At 40.0% G+C, this 22971-nt stretch overlaps 1 protein-coding gene across 2 annotated transcripts in view; it reads right to left on the bottom strand.

The window, feature by feature from the left end:
* myo10 (myosin X) overlaps positions 1–22971 on the bottom strand; it is a 129986-nt gene that overhangs the window by 63333 nt on the left and 43682 nt on the right. For both annotated transcript variants that reach the window (XM_038717229.1, XM_038717230.1), the window contains exon 3: positions 14254–14412. In XM_038717229.1, coding sequence (XP_038573157.1) covers positions 14254–14412 — 159 coding nt within the window. The remainder of the gene's footprint in view (positions 1–14253; positions 14413–22971) is intronic.

The raw sequence follows: 22971 nt of genomic DNA, 5'->3' as shown, positions 1-22971 counted from the left end.
CATACTGATTCAAAAATGTAGTTTTGGGCGATCCGGAAAGCTGAGTACTTCAACAAACAAAAGAAAATGCAGTTTTGTTGAGAGTTTCCCATAGACATCCAGTGTGGCATTAACCAGTGTTCTAATTAATATGTAATGAAACAAATATCATAATTTGATTAATAAAAGGGTCGTAACTTTGGTCTAACCGCCTGAAACAGACTGCAAATTCTGCTGTTTTGTTTTCTCTTCATTACAGACATTCAAAACCTGATTGCACTTGGTGACACCTGGGCATTGAGTTCAGGTTCATGGTTTTTCACTTGGGAGAAATACAGTATGTCGATATTTAAGTTGATATTTTTGTCTACAGGGATGTACAAATGGTTAGTGTTTGATAACAAAAAGATAAAGTATGAGTACAGTATCACTTTACTTTTAGACATTTTCAAGAGAGAAAACCAACAGACAAATGGCAGATATCTGTCACTGGTCAAACTGACCTAAAGTGAGTGTTTTGCTCTGTGACAGAGAGCTGTAACTCAAGCTCTTTATGTTTACAGAAAGAGCTTCAGTCACTGCTGATGGTGTAAATGTAGAACAGAGGGAGGCATGCAGGCGGTCAGGCCCGTCCAAAAAGTAAGATATGTCTGAGACAGAGCCAGATAAATGCACTGAGAGGGAAATGAAGACCAGATGGAGAAAAAAACTGGAGGACCAGAAGCCAAGCGCTCGCCCAACCTGTCTGACTGACGGCAGGAAATGTAAGAGAGGGGAGTGAGGTGGGGATATGAAGCAGTCAGAGTTACCGTGTCACCAAGACAAATTCCTGCACATTTGTTATACCTGACGATTAAAGCATTCCTGATCCACTGTTTATGTTTAATATCGCTGTTGATGAACAGAAACCCCACATCTGCAAAAACCAGGTTGTTCAGGGGAGGAGAAAGCTGATTCTCTCAGCGATGCCCATTCATTTTTTAAATGAGGCAGTGTTTCCTGGGGCCTTCAAACCTTCTCAACACATGATAAGTTGTGGAAAGTTTTGGTTGCAGCAGGGTAAAAAAAAATATATATATATTCTGACTGGAGGATGGAGTTTGACTTTCTGTTTTGCTTGAGTAAAAACTCCAATCAGGCTTATTGGTGTTAAAGCGCCACTAAGACATGACACGCTAGGGAATATGCATTAGACCTGGTGAATGTCCAAACTCTTTTAGCTTTGTTTTTGGTCTCTACCAACTCGCGAGGGAAATGTTTGGCTCTGTAGCTGCCAAATTCTCCACTATGTCCACTAAAAAGTCTCTAAATGTGTCTGTCTGCTGTTTGGTGCTGAGCAAGTAGTGAATTTGTAAAGCTACTGTTTTTGCAAAATAGCTGCCTCCTGTGTCTGGAAGCGACACTATGAGAGCATTTAGACTTAACCATACAGTCAACGTGTCATAAAACAAAAACTGTGAGCTGAAAGAAGCTAAACTTCCCATGCAGACCTCCATGCCAGTGTGCCTGTGTCCACGTGGACTGAAGATGCTGACTGCACAAGTGCACACAATTGTCACAAGAGCACAGCTCCATGTACATTTTGGAGTATAAACCAACACTTTAAAATGCTACACGCAGGACTCTGAGCTACAGATGCAGCGATGACCAGACTTCACCATTAACCACGCTTTTAAATGTCACGGTTATTAATCGTAAAGGCTCCGCTACACCGAGTGTTTCAGTTGCACAAAACAAAAACGTTTCACGAGCAGTGCACCAGCTTGAAGTGCCGTGGTTATCAGAGACATGGTGGCTACTACTGTTCACTGGTTAAACTATGGCAGAGGGACCAAAATGTGTTGTTTCCACCAAAGACACACCAGAAGTCAGCAGTGTGGGAGAATTTTGGGTACACCCAGACTGACCAGGGCGTTACTAAAGATGTTGGATCACCTGTTCAAAAACTTGCTGTTAAAAGGTTGCTGCTAACGCAGTGAATAAACTACATCAAATCTGATGCAGCACCTGCTGGATTACCACCGAGCTTTGCACGCCCAAGTAAAGGGCAAGGCAAGTTTGTTTGTATAGCAAATTTCAACAGCAAGGTAATTCAAAGTGACTTACATAAAACATAAAAGCAACAGGGAAATAAAAAAAGTTTAAAAGAAAACAAAAAACAAAAAAAAGCAGCACGTAACCTTTCCAACCCACCACAGCGCTATGAGGCCCATTATTTTCAATGACTTGCACCGCACCAGGGCGGTTTGTTGCTGTGTCGAGCAAAGTGAACTGTGTTGTGAAATTAATTAATGCACAATAATCGTGATAATATTGAAACCGTGATTATTCCTCAGACTAAATTGTACCAACTAAATCTGTACTCGTTGCATCCCTACTGTGAGCTTATCTGTACTTACAGCTACAAACAAATCAGATATTATTGGTGTTTGTAATAATTCTGAATTATCACATGGAAAATCAACACCGGTTGGGAGTTTGATTCCTATGTTTTTATTCAGGGTAGAATGAATGCAGATGAGCAAAAAACTCTCAAAAACATTCACTACCTTGAGATACCTCAGACTCTGAAACAATGATAAACCTTTATAGAGTTATTTTTCAAGGCTCAGTTGTTAGACAAAACAACATTCAAATGCAACTCTAGCATATAAACACACAGCCTAGTGATCAAATCTGTAAAAAACCCAGATCTTGCAACCAAAGAGTAATCATCTGTGCCAAAAGTGATATGTCCACCAGATTCCAGACAAAGCAGTTTTTCTGTTAGCAAAATAATTGAACAAATAACAGTCGGGTGAATAATGTTTCTTTTCTTTGTCTCATTTCACTAATGCAGAGATTTCAGCTAACATCTCTTTTATTGTTAGATATATATGCATATCTAACAAAAAAGATCTATATTAAACCAAAGGGAAAGTCTCCACCTGTGGTCTAGATCAGGTCTCAAAGGAAGCGACCAAAGTATTTCTATACATGACCTGCAGGAAATGACGTCAAGAGAGTTTTTGGCGACGCGTAAAGCTGTGTTAGCTGGAAGATGCTTTCTCCACACCTAACAGTAATCAGGACTCAGAGATGGACGATGGCTTCAGCGGAAACCTCTGAAATGTAAATGTATCTTTTGCACATGCAGACGTTCGGCTTCTAATAAGGACTAACGTGGGTTTGTGTTTCAGTGGGTCTAAAGGAGTGTGTGTGCGTGGGTGTGGAGACTGATAAGGGGTTTAATTCCAAAACCAGATATCTACTGTGGGAAAAAAAGCATCATGTAACACTGCATTATCTGTATTGTTTCAGATATCACGACATTCATTTGTTACTGCCTGTAAATCAACAGTTTCAGCATTAACTTCTTTGCTCATATTTTAACAACATCAAAAGGATCAAATGAGGTGTTTAGCAGGTTACTCATTCACAGGCCGAAGGTTTCACCAATTGTACACAGGTTTTGAACAGTCAACCTTCTGCTCAATAAGGAGCTCTCTACATTCCAGGCTTGTGCTGCATACATTCTTCTCAGTTATAAGTTAGGACTTTATGAAAGTGGGGCAGCAGCTGGCTATTGCAGTCTGTCAGCGACACGGCGGCTTGTTAAAATAAGCAGAGTGAGTCACGAGACTCATTCTGCTCTTCGCTGAAACTGATTCTGCTCTGTGCTGAGTCTTTGATCAAAGATGGAAGGAGCAAGAACCTTAAATCTTAGGAGTGTGATTGAATAGTTTGTCCTGTGTGAAGCATTTCAAACTAAGCTGAGCTCTGGCATCTTTATTCTTCGTCCAACAAGACCTCATGTGTATCTAAACAACAAACCAGGTCATTTGTGAGTGCCTTCCAAAACAAACCAAATGACTCTTCCAAAATGACTCATGAGTGTTTTATGATCCACCACCTCTATGGTTAGAGTTTGGTTAAGTTTAAGCAACTAAAGCTGCTTGGTTAATGTTTGGGAAAGATTACAGTCATGGTTTTAGAAAGTCAATGTTGACTGTTAGTAGGAGACAGCACATTAACTGCTGTCTCCCATGTCAAAGTCAGATCCTTTGGATGTCCAACATGCACCCCCACCTTCTCCGTAAACCCTTATTTCCACTGACTGTGGCTGTTTCTGCCTCCCTTGCAGCTGCTAGTGATGAAATGCTACAATTTTAGCCAGTGTCCAGCAAATTCATGACCGGAGCATCTCTCGCTCAGATCTTTTCTCAGCTCTACGTCCTTCAAGTGTAAACTTGACTTTAATTCACATTAAGGTTTAGAAATGCCCATATTTACTGATGTGAATTTAAAATTGAATGGTGTATTTTATTAGAAAAAATGACTTTAATAATGAATGAACAATGAAAATGTTGATATTTATTGGCAATTGACATGATGTAGTGGTGCAATCTGTCTCTATACAGATAGCAAAACTACTTTTTCTTGTTTACGTCACTTCTCATCCCAAGTCTGGCAAACAGAAACTGAAATATGTTATGGTTTTCCTCCTGTTAGTTTAGACTGTTCTGCAAATGCAGTTACAAAATGACGATAAGACATCTACAATGTATCTGTTACTACATCCATCGTAAATGACCTTCAAATGTGTTTTCAGTCTGCTTGTGAAACAGAATAAGGTGTTTGCAAAACATCTCTAAAGAATAGTGAAATATGTCTCCTAAAAACAGATTGCAAGAGGACACTGTTCTCCTTTAAGCTCAACCAGTGGACATTAGAACTGTTACTGAGGCGTGACAGAGCTGTGCACCGACCAGAACACGCTGCAGCTGCATCCAGCGGGAATGAAAGAGTTTTTGTGGCATTATAACAACGTGTTGCTGAGGGATTGTTCGAAATATTGTGTCAATTCTCATCTTTTCTTCCCAGCTCAGTACCTCTATAGTTTACAGGGAGAGCTGTTCTTACACACTACAGACTAAACTATGCCAAACCTGTTCATCTCCGCCATGTATTTGTAGTTTCTCAGATACTTAAATTACCAAGGATTATTGAGGCCTGTGGGAACTGTGTTAAATACCTCTGCAGCAGATTTACCCAGCCAGTAAAGAAAGCTTCTCTAGCCTGTCATCTTAGCTCTAATCTATCTACTGTTTTGTCTTTACAGCCACCTAGGTTTGTGTGTGTGTTCTGAGGATATTCAGAATCATCAAAGTGTTTCAAGAAATTCTGTCTCACCTCAAAAACTCAAACCTCAAAATGTGTCAGTCCACATAGATTATATATGGTTGGTGACAGCTGACTCTCGCATGTGCTGCTTGATTCTGCACGGTCATGCCAAATCATCCCCGGCAACAGAGTTCGGCTTGTAGCATTTTGTTGAGGTTAAAGTGTGAGCTAGAGATGTGGACTGTTATTTGTCATACGTCAAAATTCACTGTTTTGACAACATGTAACTTGAAAAATCAGCACTGAAGAGCTCTAACATGGCACATCTGTCGGGGAACAGCTTTTACCCTATTCTCATGATACATTCAATAATCATTTGGCCTTAAAAATAAATAAAACTGCCCATGTGTACTAGTTGCTACTTTTAACAGTGAAGTTTCTAAATTCTATTCATTTCAATAAAATTTGCTGCAATCAGCATATTCGCTCACTCTGTGTGGAGTTTTTGCATGGAGTTCACCCTTTATGAACATCAACATGCAAATTTGCTCCAATTACAAACTGTGACAGTAGTGAGCTTTGAAGAAGAATAAAGAGAACAGGAGAGTTTACAAAAGGAGGACGCTATCATATTAAATTCAAGAGAGCTTTACTGTAATGGCGGGTAATGCCTGTCAGGTGCCAAGTCATTCACATAAACATAAAAAAAACAATATAAAAGAACCAAACACATCACTGTCATTTCTAGTGTGTCTATTTCTAGTCGTTTTGTGAACCTTTGTGGTAGTTTTATGACAACAACAATCACAAAGTAAACATGTACTTGTGTGTGTGTGTAGCACGAAGGAACTACAAATTTTGTTTCATTATGCAGCCTTGTGCTGTATAATGATCAATAAACAACCTTGTACCTTGTATTGTGGCATAAGTTCAGCCTGCTTCAACTTTTGTCGCTTGACCCTGTGCTCCTTTTCAAGATCCCCTGCGTATCCGCTGTTTCGACTGCTGGCCCCATTCAAATCAATTCAAATAAAGCAGGGCTAAAGTCAGTCTGAACGCAGCGCCTTAGTGCTGTAAATTGAGACAAACTCCACAGTAAAGGAATTTCCTGAGATACAAACGTTCCTGGGTAGGAATGAAAAGTTCTTGATTTGATTGACCCCCAGTGGGACGAAAGACAGAGAGGAGCGGAGGTGTTGACACTTGAATGCCCAGACAGAGACTCTGGTGGGGGAAGATGAAAAAAGAACAGCATGTGATTAAAAAAAATGAGAGAATGTGTTTTTATTACAGAGGGACAGTATTGGCGTACAGCACAAGTCAAAGATTCCTGAGAGAGAGAGAGTCATAAACGGAGGGAGAGTCTGTGTGTGTGTGCTTCCACTGGAATCTGCAGAGGAGACGAGTGAGGCCACCAGTCGACAGCACAGCTGGTTACAATCACAGCAGCTAAAGACTGTACACACACACACACACACACACACACACACACACACACACACACACACACAGAGTCTGGTAGCCTCCAGGCTAAATTCCCAGTACCAACTATGTAATGCTAACACTAAAAAAGAAAAATATTTTTCTAGCAAAACAACTGAAAATCAGCCCAACTAAACACTTTAGGATTCAGAACATCAGAAGCACTTCAAACTGAATTTGTGTCCTCGAATATGTTCACTATGAAAAAATATATAGGAATAATATTAATCCTGTTTTTTGCATGGCACATCACAGCATATTATATAGTGGTGCCAAATACTGCTATACACAATATTATATATATTAATATTTTGTGAGTGGCAAAGCTTTTGTAACTCATGAAGATTACACATAACCATTACTGCGAACTCGGTTGCAATATTTCGCAGCCCATCAACAATTTCTATCTCCTGTCTACAGGACTGGGAGCAAAATTGAAATGAAAAAGGTTAAAATTTCTAGGTAATTAAAGGATTTTCAGTAAACATTTCTGCAGTGGGAAAAAATTAAAAGAATACATGCCAGCCTTGACAGGAATGGTAAGTTCTCTAGGATGTTTAATTAAAGATTTGACTGACTTGTACGGGAATATAGCATAACAAAAAGTTTGCTTGGCCTGTTATTCCACAAAACATATTTTTTCTTTAGTTGACATGTCCTGTCTGGTAACTCCATACTTTTAGTTGCAGTGAGGTCAAAGTATTTCAAGGATTTGATTGGTGGATTGTGGTTAAACTCTAATTCTCCTTATTCTATTCTTTTAGATGTCAGCAGGGGTGCTATCAGGAATTTCGTGGCCCCTGACAGGTTATGACACCGGGCCCCTCGCTCTGATACATTTGACTTCATGCATCAGCCCGTCACATCATTGTTCTCTTTCCCCTTGTCACCGCAGGAGCTTTTCCAGAAACCCAAGAAACGTTTGCGGAAGTCAGGAGTCAGGAAGTTCCTGTGACTGTTTGGTCAAAAATCTATCTGAGAAATATAAAGTCTACATATTACCTCCCACCCCCTGCACACACCTTCTTCTAACAAGCAGAAGATAAACACACCTAGGCCTGAGAATTATTATTTTTTCAGAGAAATGTCTGTTTTGCTGCTCTCTAGGGAACTTCTTTCTCACGTCACCGAGGGCACTGACTTTCAAAACAGAAAACATATGGGTAACGACACTGAAGCCACAGTTTTCTACAAGGCCTCAGCAGTCAGGACAGATATGAGGAATGTAGCGGCCCGGCTGTTCATGAGCAGCCATTTTTCAACATGGACAGAGGAGAATGTATAGTGAACAGCTACATGACAAAATCCAGACACTGAAGCATCCAGTGGTTCATGAGCTGTTGCTAGATGTGGTATTAAATTATTGATTTATAAAAGGTGCCTGTAGGTTTTGCCACTTTAAAAGGTAGCTAGCTGCATAGAGAAAACAGCCACATCCATTAATCTTGCAATGTTTTTTATATTTATTTTTGTAACTTACCTGAGACCTTCTAAACAACCATTTGAAATATAATTTTAATCCTTTTAACATCTGATGTATCAGATACTTGTTGGCTGTTTGGCTTCAGCAGGGTGGGTATAGCCCTTCCCTTCGGTTTACCACAGCCCACTTCGCCAAAACCTCTCCTCTAATTTTTACTCTTTGCAACTCTGGCCCAAAAAGAAAAAAAAAGCCCAGTCAGAGTTGCGATCGTGCGGCAGTGATGAATTGATTGGATAATTTTGACCATACGGGAGCATTCAGATGTGATTAAAGTAACAAGCTGGCATTTGTCAAAGGTTACTGTGGCTAATGCGTGCAGAAAGCACAAGGCTGCCTTTGTCGCCGGCTTGTTTTTCTGGAGAAATTGCTTTGGTCAGGTTTGTTCACTAGTCCATAAGTACAAAACGAGACAGTAATATGTGAGAGCCATTTGTCCTACATATTCTTTGTTTTCTACCCCATACAGTAGAGTTTCATAGGTTCCTTTCCTCTGTCTGGGATCAGCAGGAAGAGAGCTGCTTTGTTTGCCAATTGGCTCACTGTATAAAGCAGGACAGCGTGGAATAAATAATTTTGTTATCACAGGCTCTGATAATGTGATATATATACACACACATTTTAGTTGGAACACCCTCAACAAACACTCACCACCCCCCCACCGCTCCACAAGAACATTGTTCAAATAAAAAATGCAGTGCAAAAAGGCCAGAAGAGCAAAGATGAGCCTCCAGAACTGAACTGTAAACAACACAAGTAGAGGAAAGCCCAGTAGTTCCGGCCAAAATCTGGCAGATTGTAACTTTTAGCGTCACTAAGCACTCTGCTTTTTGAGACTCTCCTCCCAAGAAAAAACGTCCTTTCAGCAAATGCCCCAAAATGAATTGCTGCCTTAATCATGCCATTAGAAACATCCCATGAGTCAGTTCTCAAAACCTCAGGGGAGCTGTAGTGGTTAAATGCTACCAAAATAACGTGTTTTAAAATGACAGGATGTTCCAAATGTTTAGAGTAGAAGTAGGTACTCATTTAAAAAAGTACCCCACTGATTCAGCATTGCACTACTATAATATTGCCGGACTCATGATGAGCAGTTAAAAAAAAATATTATATTGCCCTATTGTGCTTTTATGTTTTATGTAAAGCACTTTGAATTGCTCGGTTTATGAAATGTGCTATACAAATAAACTTTCCTTGTCTTCCTTGACAAAACCTGGGGCCTACATTACTTACAATGCAACTTGACCAGAGTTCAGTGGGATAGTCAGGTGTGTTATGTAGTGGTAGTAGTGGCTAATATAGCCTGGAGCCTCTAACCTGCAGCAGAGATGGGGAGATGGGGCTGCAGGGGTCTGATACACTAACTATTTATGTCATTTTAAAACTTTTAGTCGTCAGCCCTAACCAATGCTAACTCAAGTGACATCACTCGAGGACATTTATCAGACTTCACACAGCTCTAGGCTTGGGCGATCTTCTCTATTTTCATATCATCTGATCATGGCTACTTGATCACCCATTGACGATCTGATCGCCAGTGGGCAGTATTATGTTGCAGCAAGTCAATGAAATGCCAGCATGGAAGAAACGGGCTTATTAGCTTTAAGAGAAACCACCAGAAACATCTGTAAATGCACAGTACAGTGTTTCCCACAGAATTACAGCGTGCTAACCTCGACAATCCAGCTGCATGCTAACGTTAACATATCCTCATTAGCAAGGCTCCTTACATGCTTGCTTATAACTTATTTGAAGGTGGGTCTCCGACATTGACAGCGTTGTGTTGAGAAAATAGACAGACTGACTTCTCAGAGTTAACCTGAATCTCTAAAAACACACGGATCCATTATGATGTGTTTATGAGAGACCGAGAGAGAGTATGTAGTAATAGTATGTGTCGGTCAGCGTTGATATTTTGGCGTGTCATGTTGCCACAAATAAATCAGTGAATGGGAAACACTGCAGTGTGGTGCAGATTCAAGAGACTGTTTTTATGTCATCTTAGTTCTGATAGTAAGTTAGTTAAAATCACCTTAAAGGGGCATTATGGAGTTCCCAGCAGCCACTAGCGGTGCGGTTTTAAGACTGCAACCAGGCATGTGCTCGTACGTGTGCTCGCTTGAACTCATGTGCGAGCATAATCCGAAACACAACCGCTTTCATACAGAAATCCTGCAATAAATGCAGGCTGTGGCTTTTCACACAGACATGTTCAGGCTCTGTTACTTCAACGTTCCCGTCTCAGAGGCAGATCAACACCGGTGCCGTACCTTCCATTCAGGCCGCATGCTGCATATTGGCACAATCCTCCCGGAAAAAAGGCAGCTATAGACAGGCAAGGAGACAGCTTCACACTATATGCTGGAAACTCAGGTAAACCCCTACTGCAACGTTACAGTAATAGTTTTATCAACTGCAGGTTGAACTAATCCATGCTCATTACATGAATACGGTACATTTACTGCATTGAGCAAATGTGCTACAGCGTCAGCTCGCCTGCTGCTTTCCGTAACTATCTTTATTATTTGTGTATCTTCCACCGGAGGCTCAGCAATGTCAGCACAGCTAAATGTATTGGATGATAACTAAACGGGTAGTGAGCTGGACTGAATATTATAACGAGATTGTGTCACACTTTATAATAATAAGATCACAGTAAGTAACTTCACTGTACTGTTAGTGCAGGCTTTCTCTGTGTCTCCAGCTTTATGAATGCTCACTTTGTTTTTACTCTAAATCATCTGAACCCGTTTGGTCTGATGGGCTTCAGCACATAAAACTTTGTTATTTTGTATCCTAGCTTACGTGGAGCCTGTGTTTTGCTGTGAGCCGGTTGTTTTGTGGTGTTAGTGGTCTGCATGTCGTTAGCTGCAGTGTTGTCGCTGTAGTGTGAGAGGCTCAGGAGCGGCACAGGACTGAATTAGACCCGGTAAATGCAAATGTGAATGCTCTGTATTTGTATAGTGCCTTTCTAGTCTTTTCGACCACTCAAAGCGCTTTTACACTACATCTGCATTCACCATTCACACACATTCATACACTGGAAGAACAGCCACCAGGGACAATTCGGGGTTCAGTATCTTGCCCAAGGAAGGGATTGAACGCTGACCTTCCGATTAACGGGCAACCCGCTCTATCTCCTGAGCCACAGCCACTTTTAATGTGAGGAGCCCATTGACAACAAGGCAATAAAAAGATCAATTTCACTGAAAAACTTACATAAAGCCCCTTTAATATCGGGGCATGAAAAACCAATCGCCGGTCATCCCTTCAATCGTCGATAAGCGATCCAAGCGCCAATGCGATGAGCGATAAGCAATGAGTAGCTCCTCCTCTAACTTCTAACATGGACAAAAATCTTCATAAACATGTTTGACCTTGTTGGAACGATTGAAGAAAGAGACACTCAATGATAAAATGTCCTGAGTAGCAAAAGTGGAACAGAAGCCAACAAAGAGAATGGGTCTAAAGGGTCAGAGTTCACTGCTAGAGTAGGAGGAACAAATATTGTAGTGATCACATATATCACAGAGAGAGGCATCAGGGTTATTTTAGGTTTCCATTTTCAGATTCACTGTGCTTTTGCTCCAAAGCTAACATGCTTTTAACTGTCTCACAGCTTGGACGGCTCGGCTGCTCAGAGCCAAGCCAGGGCCCATTGGCTCCCACCAAGCTCCCAGAGAGGCCACCACTGGAATACCAGCCTCTAAAACGAGCGTCAAACCAAACAAACCCAAAGTCTCACGTGGCGTCCTGTCGCTTTTGGCTTCAGAAAGAGGAGTTCCATTCAGTTAAACAACCCAAAAGGCTTAATTGCTCTAATTGTTTGGGTTTTATTACCTGGGCTTTTCAACGTTTATGCAAATAAACACGTCTTAACAGTAATGTGTAATGTTTAACAGATCTTTCTATGTACCTTTACACACCTGGAAACACTTCAGAATTCAACCACCTGCATAAACACACTGTTAATTCTGTGTAATTAAAGACAATCCCTTAGTGTTTGGAAACAAGGTGACATCTGCAGAAAGTGATCCAAGCAAAACAACTAACTATTTGATGTTAGATTATATAATTAGCGGTGAACATCAGAAACCATTTTTTCCTCTAAAATAGTAGTATTTTGAGAAAGAAAATGTCCTAAATTGTGACACTTAAGAGCACTCAACCTTTTTTATTCTGAACCCACTGAGAGAAAAGTTATGCACCATGTGGCAAAGAATAGCAGCATCTAAAATGGCTATTGGCATAGTTCATGGTTAAACCACAAGAGCTCAAAATATAGATCTGATGCAACAGAATGAAACTGATTTATTTTATGTCTTACATGCACAGAAGAAGCAATCGGTTGGTTTAGTAAGAACTAAAGGTAAAAGGACCATTAGAGAAGCTTAAAACCCATTTCAGAGTACCACACACATTAGCCAGGCCTGAACATGTATCTTCTAACAGGACAGTGACCCTCAGGGGAAAAAAAGGAAAGGACTAACTACAGCAATGTAAAAGTCCTTGAGTAGACCAGCCAAAGCTCAGACTGAATCCCATTTAAATGTTGAACAATATGAAACAGCTATAACTGTGTGTGTGTGTCTTCTTGTGTTCGTGTGTGTGTGTGTGTGTGTATATATATAACACCAGAAGCTTGAGAAATACCAAGGTCTGAAAGAGGAGCTAGAAAAGATGTGGAAAGTAAGAGCAACAGTGGTGCCAGTGGTGATTGGAGCACTGGGGGCTGTGACCCCCAAACTGGGAAAGTGGCTACAGCAGATTCCAGGTAAAACATCAGAGGTCTCTGTCCAGAAGAGTGCAGTCCTGGGAACAGCTAAGATACTGCATAGAACCCTCAAACTCCCAGGCCCCACAAGGGATGATATATATATATATATATATATATATATATATATATATATATACACACACACACATTTTAAAAGTTGTGGTCCTGCTGACTTGTAGACAGACTTGACAAAGCATGAATTCATATGTTTAATAAATCTGCATCATATTGTAATTATTTTGGCATCAGTTTGATCCGTTTATTGCAATTAAATCACAGCAAAATGTTTACTTTGGGTCCATACAGCTATAGTAATCGTGAGTTGTGTTTATTACAGTAATTCTATATCTGATATGTTGAGATCCACTAAAGTTAGGCATGATAAGAGATGAAGAAATCCCAGGTTTTGTTATCTTCACCACCTTGACTATTAGGGAGCCGGGAGTGAGAGTCTGCTCTTCTTCATAATTTCCAGACCGAGCCACCACCTTCTCCTATCTGCCAGTTGTCTAGACGGTTATCTCTGCTGTCATGTACTGATTGAGCAACTTGAGCCATTCATGGGAGATTCCTGCTTAGAGCTTATAAAAGAAGGCAGTGTAAAGCCTGAGCTGAACACCACTCATGGGCCTCAGATCTGATGTTTTCTCATCAGCATCAAAGGAAACTCGTCCTTTTTCTCTGCTGATCTTGACATCAGGGATTTATGTTGCAAAATCAGATTCAGAGGGAAAAGAATTTGGTCAGAACAGAATTTATGTCCTTCATCTCAGACACTTATTTCCACTTTGAGGCCAATGGAGGAGGATAAACTAACACCAATTTAAGGATTCTCCCCTATTTTCTTAAGAGAAAACATCTTAAGTTTAGATAACAATTTATATCCAAGTGGACAGCATAATACACTCCATCACTATTGATACACCCCATACCACTTTGTATTTTACAAATGCTTCGATCAAAAAGGTCTATTTTAGACATTTACTGTATCTATTGTCTGTGGATGTTGATATTTTTTATTTTAAATTGTGGATTACTTACTCACTTATTTCTTTTTCTTTTATTTTGTAAAGTTTGCACTCTTGTTATTGTTAGCTTGTTTTGTTTATTTATTTCATTATTTCTTTATTTTGAATCGCTTTTATTTTATATATGGGTATATAAAATATATATATTATACTATATATATTATAAAATATATTATATATTTTATATAAGTCACTTTTTTCTTTACTACAGGAGTGCCCAGAAGATGTTGTAAAGGTAACTGGTTGATTATCTTTCCACAACTCTCATATTACTTATCTTTTTGGGTCACCAGCTCAACCGGACCCAGTGGACCAAATCAAACATTTTGAGGGGGTAGAAAAATCTGTTAATCTTGAATCAGTGTTAAAGTCATCGAGTGTTGCCTAGCCTGTAGGAAACTTACATAGATGTGTCTCTGCTGGTAGCGCTGGAAGAGGTTGTGCATGATAGCGCCATCATGAAGGTCCTCGAGGGTCGCCATGTCCTCCACCCCTCTGATGCTGCTGTGGTGCATGGGCTGCACCTTCTGTCGGGTGAGTGCATTCTGCTTGTAGGTGTACACCTGGATCAGAAAATGGAAAAAATATGGATGTGAGAACCATGACAAAGATGATATGCTGTAAGGCAGAGGATCACATGCTTCTGTATGGCTGTCACTGTGTTTTTCCCACTTCAACAATATAGAACTTTACAGGGGGGATTTATACTTAAAATAAATAGATCCAGCTTTCTCTCCGTTTGGCTTATTTATGACTGGGTGAGCTGGTCCAGGACGTATGATAAAGGCAAGACCACCAGACCACAGCAGATTTTCATAAATGTAAAAAAGAAATTAAAAAAAAAAATTCTTTCTTTAAAAGTCTAGTCACTAAACTACCAAAATGAATTCCCCTCATCGACTGCTCTGACAAACCTTCTAAGATCACAGCAAACATTACAACCATTTGCAACACCTTTTTGTGTCACAGTAATAATGATGCAGGATAGAAAACAGCTGGGAAAATGAACTGGATGAAGACAGAAAACATTAAGACAGACAGCAGTGTGACTTTATATTTTTCTCTCTAAACATTACCAGATATTTTGATGTTAAAAATGATCAGTACCAGCTATTTTTTGTTGTTGCAAAAAGAAATGATTGAGCAGAAGTTCTGGTGTTGTTTTCATCCAACAACAGTAGAGGAAGATGAATGTTATATACTGTAAGGTGGTGAAACTTTGACAGGAATCATATGTCAGGTACCTGATCTGCTGATGCTGACAGCCTCTCTCTGTTTGACTGACTGGTCAGACAGTTTAACTGTATGATGTATAGCAAGAAACATCCTGACTGACAGATTATATCTCATGTTACCGGAAGAGTGTTTAGTGTGGAAGAAAGCCTGGAGGTTAGAGAGTGGAGTGGTTGAAATGTATATACAAGAGTGAAAGTACGTGCAGCTGAAATAAAGCAGCTTTTAGTGGTGGAAGAAGAACTCAAAGCCTTTACTTACAAACAAGCAGTAACACAGTACCCACATTTTAGAAAGCAGTATCAACAGTATCCAAAGTAAAAGTACAAATCCGAAGAGGAATAGAGTACATTTTTCTGTTAGATTAAGAAGGAAGGAAAGGAAAAATGAAACTGATGGATAGAAAGTTCCAGGTTCTCTTTAGATAATGTCTAAAAGTTGTTGAGTCCCAGCGCTAAAACAGATGTCCTGTGTTCTTCAGATTTCCTGATATCTACATTTTGGAGGTGCAAGATTTTAACTCATCTCACTCATCAGCAGCTATACTGTTTTTATGTAATGTTAGACATGAAATCTGAATCTGATTTTATATGCTTTATGTACCTTCTTGAATACTGGTTTTTAATGGTCTGTCTGTGGTTGACAGTAATTGTTATTTGTTGTCAAGTCTCATCAGAAAAAGAGATCTTGATCTCGATGACACTACATTAAATGCATTTTCTAAATTCCATCCATCGGACAAATGTAATGAAGTAAAAAGAACAATATTTCCCTTTGAAATGTGCTGGAGAAAAAGTCTACAAAAAGTACTGTTCTTGAGTAAAAGTACATGCTTGCCTCCTCTGGCTGGTTGCTTGTTAAGTACCATTAATTGTATCCTGTAGGCAGAACCCTCCTCTTCTTGTTGGACAAACAATACTCCTCACAGTTTGCATTTCATGTCAGCGTCCACACAGGTGACATATGGCAGCTAGCTGGGGTAAATATGACCCTTCTGGGTTGGTGAAAACAGGTCAGGAGCTGGATGAGGGTTTCAGCAGGCTGCTTATCATCGGTGTCTGAGGACAAGGCTGAACAGCTTTTGTGTACTGTTTGTCCTACAGTGACAAGTCAAAACCAGATCAGATAACTGATTCAAAGATCACTCCATCCTCAGATCCTTTCCCCATTTTATAGATCTCATCCATCTATGATATTGTGTCATGACATGGTGCCATTTATCTTTTTATTAAGTCAACTTTTCCTAAACACAATTAATCTACGTCTGTTCCATGTGGCAATATCCTAAAGTTTCCAATTTTTCTAGTTCGACATTAGTCATAAACCCCATTCAGATTTAATTTGAACTGTAACTGCGCTGGTCAGTGATTTTAATCCTGTCCCCACCACATACTGTGTCTGTACTTTTCACTTTCTTCTACATAGCCCCCATTAACTAAATAAGCGAAATAATTACAGTAAATCATTATGTTAAAAATAACGCTTAACCTGTCTATTACAGAGCCAGCAACTGTAATTAGCCAGGAGCTAAAAAGCTGTCAGAACATTGACTTTTACTTTTAGGGAGAAGGAGAAATATTTATTACCCATCTCCCTGTGTAATATTAATCCTGTCTGAATGGGGCAGTAGCCTTAGCCAAAACCCATCTTGTCTTGTACCTGCAATTCATTTTGGTCTGTTTTCTTCTACCATGAGTGTAGAAATTTGCAGATTGTCTGATGTGATTACATATTAATGTGGCTCATAGTGCCACAGAGAGGCTTCAAAAAGAAGCTCTCAATGTTGAGGCTCTGTTTACACCAGCCAGTTTCATACATCCTGACTGTTACTCCCAGAGAGGAGTCCAGGCTGCTGTACATGCACCCAAAGCTGAAATCTGTTACACATTTTACATTTTAGCAGCCAAACACACAAGCTATACTTTACTAATACTAATACATCTCTCAAGACTGACCAACCAAAACTACTCCCAGTGAATATTATCATGCCTTAACCAACATGCTGTCAAGCTTTACATACCTGTAGTTCCTAATTTGCATTTTATACATGCAAACTGCTATTCAGATATCAATCTGAGCCATCTAGCCGGAGACACAATTATCTATTATCCCATGTACTTTTTGTATGTGGATGTGACTTCTTGTCTTCCATGTTTGGCCAGTTTAACATAAAGAAGAAAACACTGAACTACTTAAGTTGCAGAAGAGCAAAAAGCAGCCTTTTCTGCTTTTTGTGTGTTTGAGATCTCCTTTTAAGAAGATTTAGCCTTCAAGCCTCTGTAAAGCCTGAGGTCAGTTACAAGGAGGAGTTCGAACTCTAGTCAAAATACTTTACACAAGTCACAACTTTAATATCAGCTTCAAGTAAAGCGGACAGTTAATCTTGTGAAATGTGTCTAATGATTACAGAGAAATATAAAAACGTATCCTTTCGGGGTTTTTTGTTTGTTGAGAAAATAGAACTCGGAATCGGAAAAAGGTGCCGCAGTACCACTTGGACTTTCATGAAGAGTCACAGCAATAAGCGTTGAGGAACAAATAAATAAATGTGGTTTTCCTCAAAAAATATGATATTGAGGAAAACCACATTTAGACAAAGAGGCTATTCTTCAAACCTTCTTTCCACAGTAACTCAGTAACATCAGCTCGGTTTTCCTCCAGAGGCTCTACCTAAAAGAGCGACATTAGCTGACTTCTTAGACCACAGGACAGTCCAGTCATGAAAAGGAACAGCCACTGAGGTTAATTCTCATCGCTCTGCAGGAGGTCTGCAGCCTGCAGGATTACACACTGAGATCACTGAAGGGGGTCTACTCAAAATAATGATCAGTCACTGCAGCATCACAGAGGTTCAACAGATCAAATCTTTCAAATCAAACATCAATTCTTCCACTTTTTTGGAGGAATTCTGTTGCTTGAAGTGACACTGAAGATAATCTCATTTTCCGACTCCGTTTGTGGCTAAGATGGGGACTCGAGGTTGAGACTGACTCGAGTCGTACTTAAGTCGCACAAACAGTGACTTCAAACTCGACATGAGACTCAACCTCAACAGACTTCAGACTTGACTCGGACTCCAGGTGTGGGACTCGTGAACAATGTTTAATTTTAGGAAACATCTTTCGAGCTTGCTGTTATTCCCCTCCCTGTGTTACCTATAACCTGCCTACGTAACACACTACGTATCAGCCGCACAGCCACACGTGAGAGAGGACAACAAACACCGGCAGCAACATCATGCAACAAGACCCAAACAAAGAAGCGCTGACTGCAAAATAGGTAAGTAACCTGAAGTTAGTAAGCATGTTTAGCTCAGCATTTGCCATCTAACGTTAGCTTGCTTCTTGCTTTAACCCTGACTGTCGTTCGTTATGAAAAGATGAATGAGCGTTTATTTGCTTGCCAAACTTGTGGTGGTCAATTAACGTAATCATTTACGTCCCGCTGGCTGCCATCATGTTAAGTATTAATGTTGGCTGCAAACTGGTTACAGGTTTATTGTTGATCATGTAACATTACATTTTTATTGAGTTACCATTCCACTGTTTGACAGTCTGCGGAGTGTGTTGACTTACAGTAGTTTATAAGCTGTCATTAATTGCATTGCACATTACATGGTTGTGCTTTGTAAGTGAAAAACACGTTGCAGTTACAGAATCCCTTATAGCTATGCTTAGTACTAAGCAGCCTGGATTGAGGACAGCAGGTGATACAACATTCACTATAAACACAAGTGACTTGAGACTAGACTTGGACTCTAGCTCTTGACTTGTGAGCATCTCTGGTTTATGTCACCTTGGCAGTAGCTGTTATTGACATTCTGTAATTCTTCAGTGAAGTTTATACTATCAGATTTTAACCACCTTGGATTCTGGGTGGAAAAAGGAGAGCAGCCAAACCCAGTGCTGTCTCAGCCTTTTCCACACACAGCAACAGCACAAAGAATATTCTGTAACACACACAAACACACAGGTTCGGCATTTCGGCATTAAATGCAAAACGATGTCTACTCGTGACCCCTTTTGACAGGTGTATTTTCATCTGAGGTTCTCAGGTTCAACTAAACGCTGATCATAAAGAAAGATCAGAGTAAAGTCGGGAAAAATATATGTAAGTTGTAAAGTAGAAATATGTTAATGCACATGAAGACAATATCTTCAAAAATCTAAATGCACATACCTACCCATCATTAGTCGGAGAATTAACAATTTCAAATAAACACAGGATACAAATTCTCCCACCTCCTCCACAGAGAGCTTTTAAAAATGAAGCCAAAATATGAAGGAAATTTTGCTAACTGCTCATCCACTACATAACAAATTATTGCAAATTCATATTGGGGTTCAGCAGTAGGACTTCAATCAAGAGGTCAGTTTGAAATGTATGGCCTTATGGAGGCCAATGAAAAACCAAAATGTGTTCATCTTATAAATATCACTTTTGTCATCATCTTCACTCCTTTAAACTTAAATACCAAAGGCTGGTTGATCCTGGTGATCCCTGTGTCATTGCAATGGGTGACAAGTAAGGGACAAAGAAGAAATGATAACCCCAATGAAAGACATATTGCTCCTGTTGTGTCCAAAACTCTGTTGATGTATTTTGTTTTTTTCTTTTCCCACTTTTGGTGTCTGTTTCTTCTGTAGTCTGGTTTCACACATGAACTAAATTGCATAAAGACGTATAACTCTAACCATTAGCTGAACATCTGAAATGTAAACACACACGCTCACACGCAGACACGCAGGCACACAGAACTTTGTCTGTAGCTGGTCGTTGACCCACTGTGTCCGAGCGGCTCGGGGCAACTCTTCCTGAAGAAAGCCAGTCTCTGTCTGAGGAGTCAATCACATCTGACCCCCCACACAACACACATTAACACCACAAACTCCCACCCAGAACCCTGCTGGGCCTCATTTCTCGCATTCCAGCCTCAATGACGCTTCGGGGGAAACCGAACGTCACAGAAACGTAGTTCAGACAGATGAAATGTGATCAGATCTTTTCAGCAGCAATAATAAATGCTACATTCACATGGGTTGATAACTCCTGTGGTCTGTACAGGTGATAAGGACCATTTGAACCAAAATACCAGAGAGACCTAAAAATAAAAGTTCTGGCTCCCTGGTCATCATAACATAAGTGTTTTATATTTGCTGTCAGGTAGACAGTTACAGGGAGATAACTGAAGTGTCTAATGTAAACACTGTTTACTGTATAGTCAACAGTCAGACATGTGCAGTCAGTCCTGAGGTCTTGGAGTTAGCTACTGTAAACACAGCTTCTCCTTTGTGTCAGCTGTCAGGCCGATCACTTCATCTATTCCTGTTCCACTCAGACTTGGTTCAACTATACAATATGTCAAAAAAAGGTGTATATTGATTACCCAATGATTTATGTTCATATACACCAAATTAACAACAGCAAATACATTTTGTTAGAAAAGTAATGTGTCTCTGATGGTTTTTTTTATCAACTATACAAGGGACAATTTTCCTACAATATTTCCTATTTCCTGATTTTTCTTGTTGTTTTACTTAGCACGTGGTCAAAGTTTACTAGAGCCAGCGTTTGGTTTCTCCATTCTGGGCTACTGTAAAAATGGATTGTGGTGCAACATGGTGGACTCTCTGTGGATATCTCTGTAGATATAAAGCGCTCATTCTAAGGTAACGAAAACAATTATTCTTATTTTCAGGTGATTATACAATAATGAAAACATACTTTATTTTCTATTTCTGCTGTATTCTTACACACTGGACCTTTAACTGAGTACTTTAGTAGCCTAAATCTAACAACAACTGTGGCGTCAATATCCAACCTTTGTAAGATTAACCATCCACCCCAAAATCACAAATCATTTACATGGTGTTATATGAGGTTGAGGAATGCCAGTCAAGTTGACAACTGGGAAAACTATTTCTGTATAGAGCTGGCATTGTGCATGGGGACATTATCATGTTGAAACAGGAAAAGGACAAACACAATCTGCTGGCACAAAGTTGGATGCTCACTATTGTCTAAAATATCACTGTATGCTGTAGCATCACGAGTTGCCTTATTTACGAAAGCCTATCCGTTCTACCTCTTAATAATGTGACAGCACAGTTATGGACTCTCCTTCTCCCTCTCTCATCTATTCTTCCTCCCACCTTCATTGGAACTGAGGGGCCAAAGCAGGAAAAACAATGTGGACGCTATTTGCCTCCCTCTCTTTATTGTCATTGACAGTAGTGTTGTCAAGACCGCCCAAACCGAGACCAAGTCAAGACCAAGACCAGAGTTTATCAAGACCGAGACAAGACCAAGACTTTTAGGGGCTGAGAGCAGTCGAGACCAAGACTGAGGGAGGGCAACACAGAGTCAAGACCAAGACCAGTTCCCTGCATTGCATGGCACGCAATAAAATGTGAAACGAGATCATAGGTAGTTCTCAAACCCATTAAAACACCCACATACAAATACTAAGAGCTAAAATCAACGTAAGCATCGCAGGGAGGGGTGACAGTCGTTAGGGGTAACAACATGTTTTAGGGTTATTGGTTCCATTTGAAGCAACATGTTTTACTTCCAATCAAAGTCAGGATGTTAACAAATCAGACAATGCAAAAGCAATTTATTGATATTCCCAAAGTTATGGTCTTGACTGGTCTTGAAATCAAATCCCGAGTCCTCAATGTCCGAGACCGAGACAAGACCGAGTACAAAGGCGGTCGAGTCCGAGACGAGACCATCAAAAAGTGGTCTTAAGACCACTTTACTACAACCCTAATTGACAGTACTGTTAGCATTACAGTCCCTGTCCCAGCAGGCCTCAGAAGATGACAGGTTGTTCTTTAGCTTTGGCCTAATTAGGTTTCTAATTGGTCCAGTTGTCTTTGTAGAGATGAGGAGGGTCCATGCCTTGAAAACAAAGCTGTGGGGCCCAGGCGCTAAGCCTAGCGACAGATGCTAACTGGAGTAAATCTCTGTGAAACAAAGCCACTAGACAGCATCACTGCAGAGGAGGGAGTCACTGCTGTATCCTCGGATCAACAGGCTGTCCTGAATGATCCAGGAACACAAAGTCCGTTGTTCTTACTTATGTGGATTAGGAAAGCGAATTCACATTTATGTTCGGGAAATTAACGAGAGAAACTTACAATAACTGACCGAGGAAGAGTTTAACTAATAAGGATTTTCAAGGCTGAAACTGGTACTTTTTCCCATGTAGCGGTCCATCATATGTCCTGACACTGAAATATTAGTTTATAGGTGAATTAACTGTTTTCATGAAACCAACCACCAATTGTCAGTGAATTTGCTAGTGGTTGAGCGGTTAAACGTCTTTATTAATCCACATTCTTTACTTCAATTCAAAGCATTTACAGTAGGACGATCTTTGCCAAATTGGATTGTTTTTCTTAGTTGTATATTGAAATTTAAACAGTTGGTTCTGGAAGTATCTTTTGTTCAACTCTTATCAAAGATTCACATATCTTTTGATTCAAACAGGAGAGTTTCATGTCCATCCAAGACTTGAAGGTCACCTCATACTGTCTCTGGGGAAGTAACCAGGACTTGACTTCTGGAAGCCTAGACATCTAAAATAAAAACTCCACTTTGAGGGTTGTCCTCTAGGAAAACGTTTTATTTTGGTCAATATAAATTCACTTGACTTACAGTATACACTTGTTTTTAGCTTGAACTAACATTATGCAACTTAGAGTTTTGAGTTGCCCTGGAATTGTACCCTTGCCTCAAAAAAAACAGCCCTTAGACCAGAGACCGAAATTCCTTCAGGCATGTTAGCAGCTATGAGAACAAAAAGGCTGCAGGCTGCTAATCGCTTCAGTAACATTTAATAATGACTCTAACTTTCAAGGCAGCGACCAGTTGTCAGAGGAGAA

Source organism: Micropterus salmoides, unplaced genomic scaffold (assembly GCF_014851395.1).
Source record: "Micropterus salmoides isolate LMB-PRFRI ecotype aquatic unplaced genomic scaffold, ASM1485139v1 Ms_hic_scaffold_14, whole genome shotgun sequence".
NCBI classification, from domain to species: Eukaryota; Metazoa; Chordata; class Actinopteri; order Centrarchiformes; family Centrarchidae; genus Micropterus; species Micropterus salmoides.
Note: the sequence above shows the minus strand (reverse complement) of the source record. Positions and strands in the feature narration are given on the sequence as shown.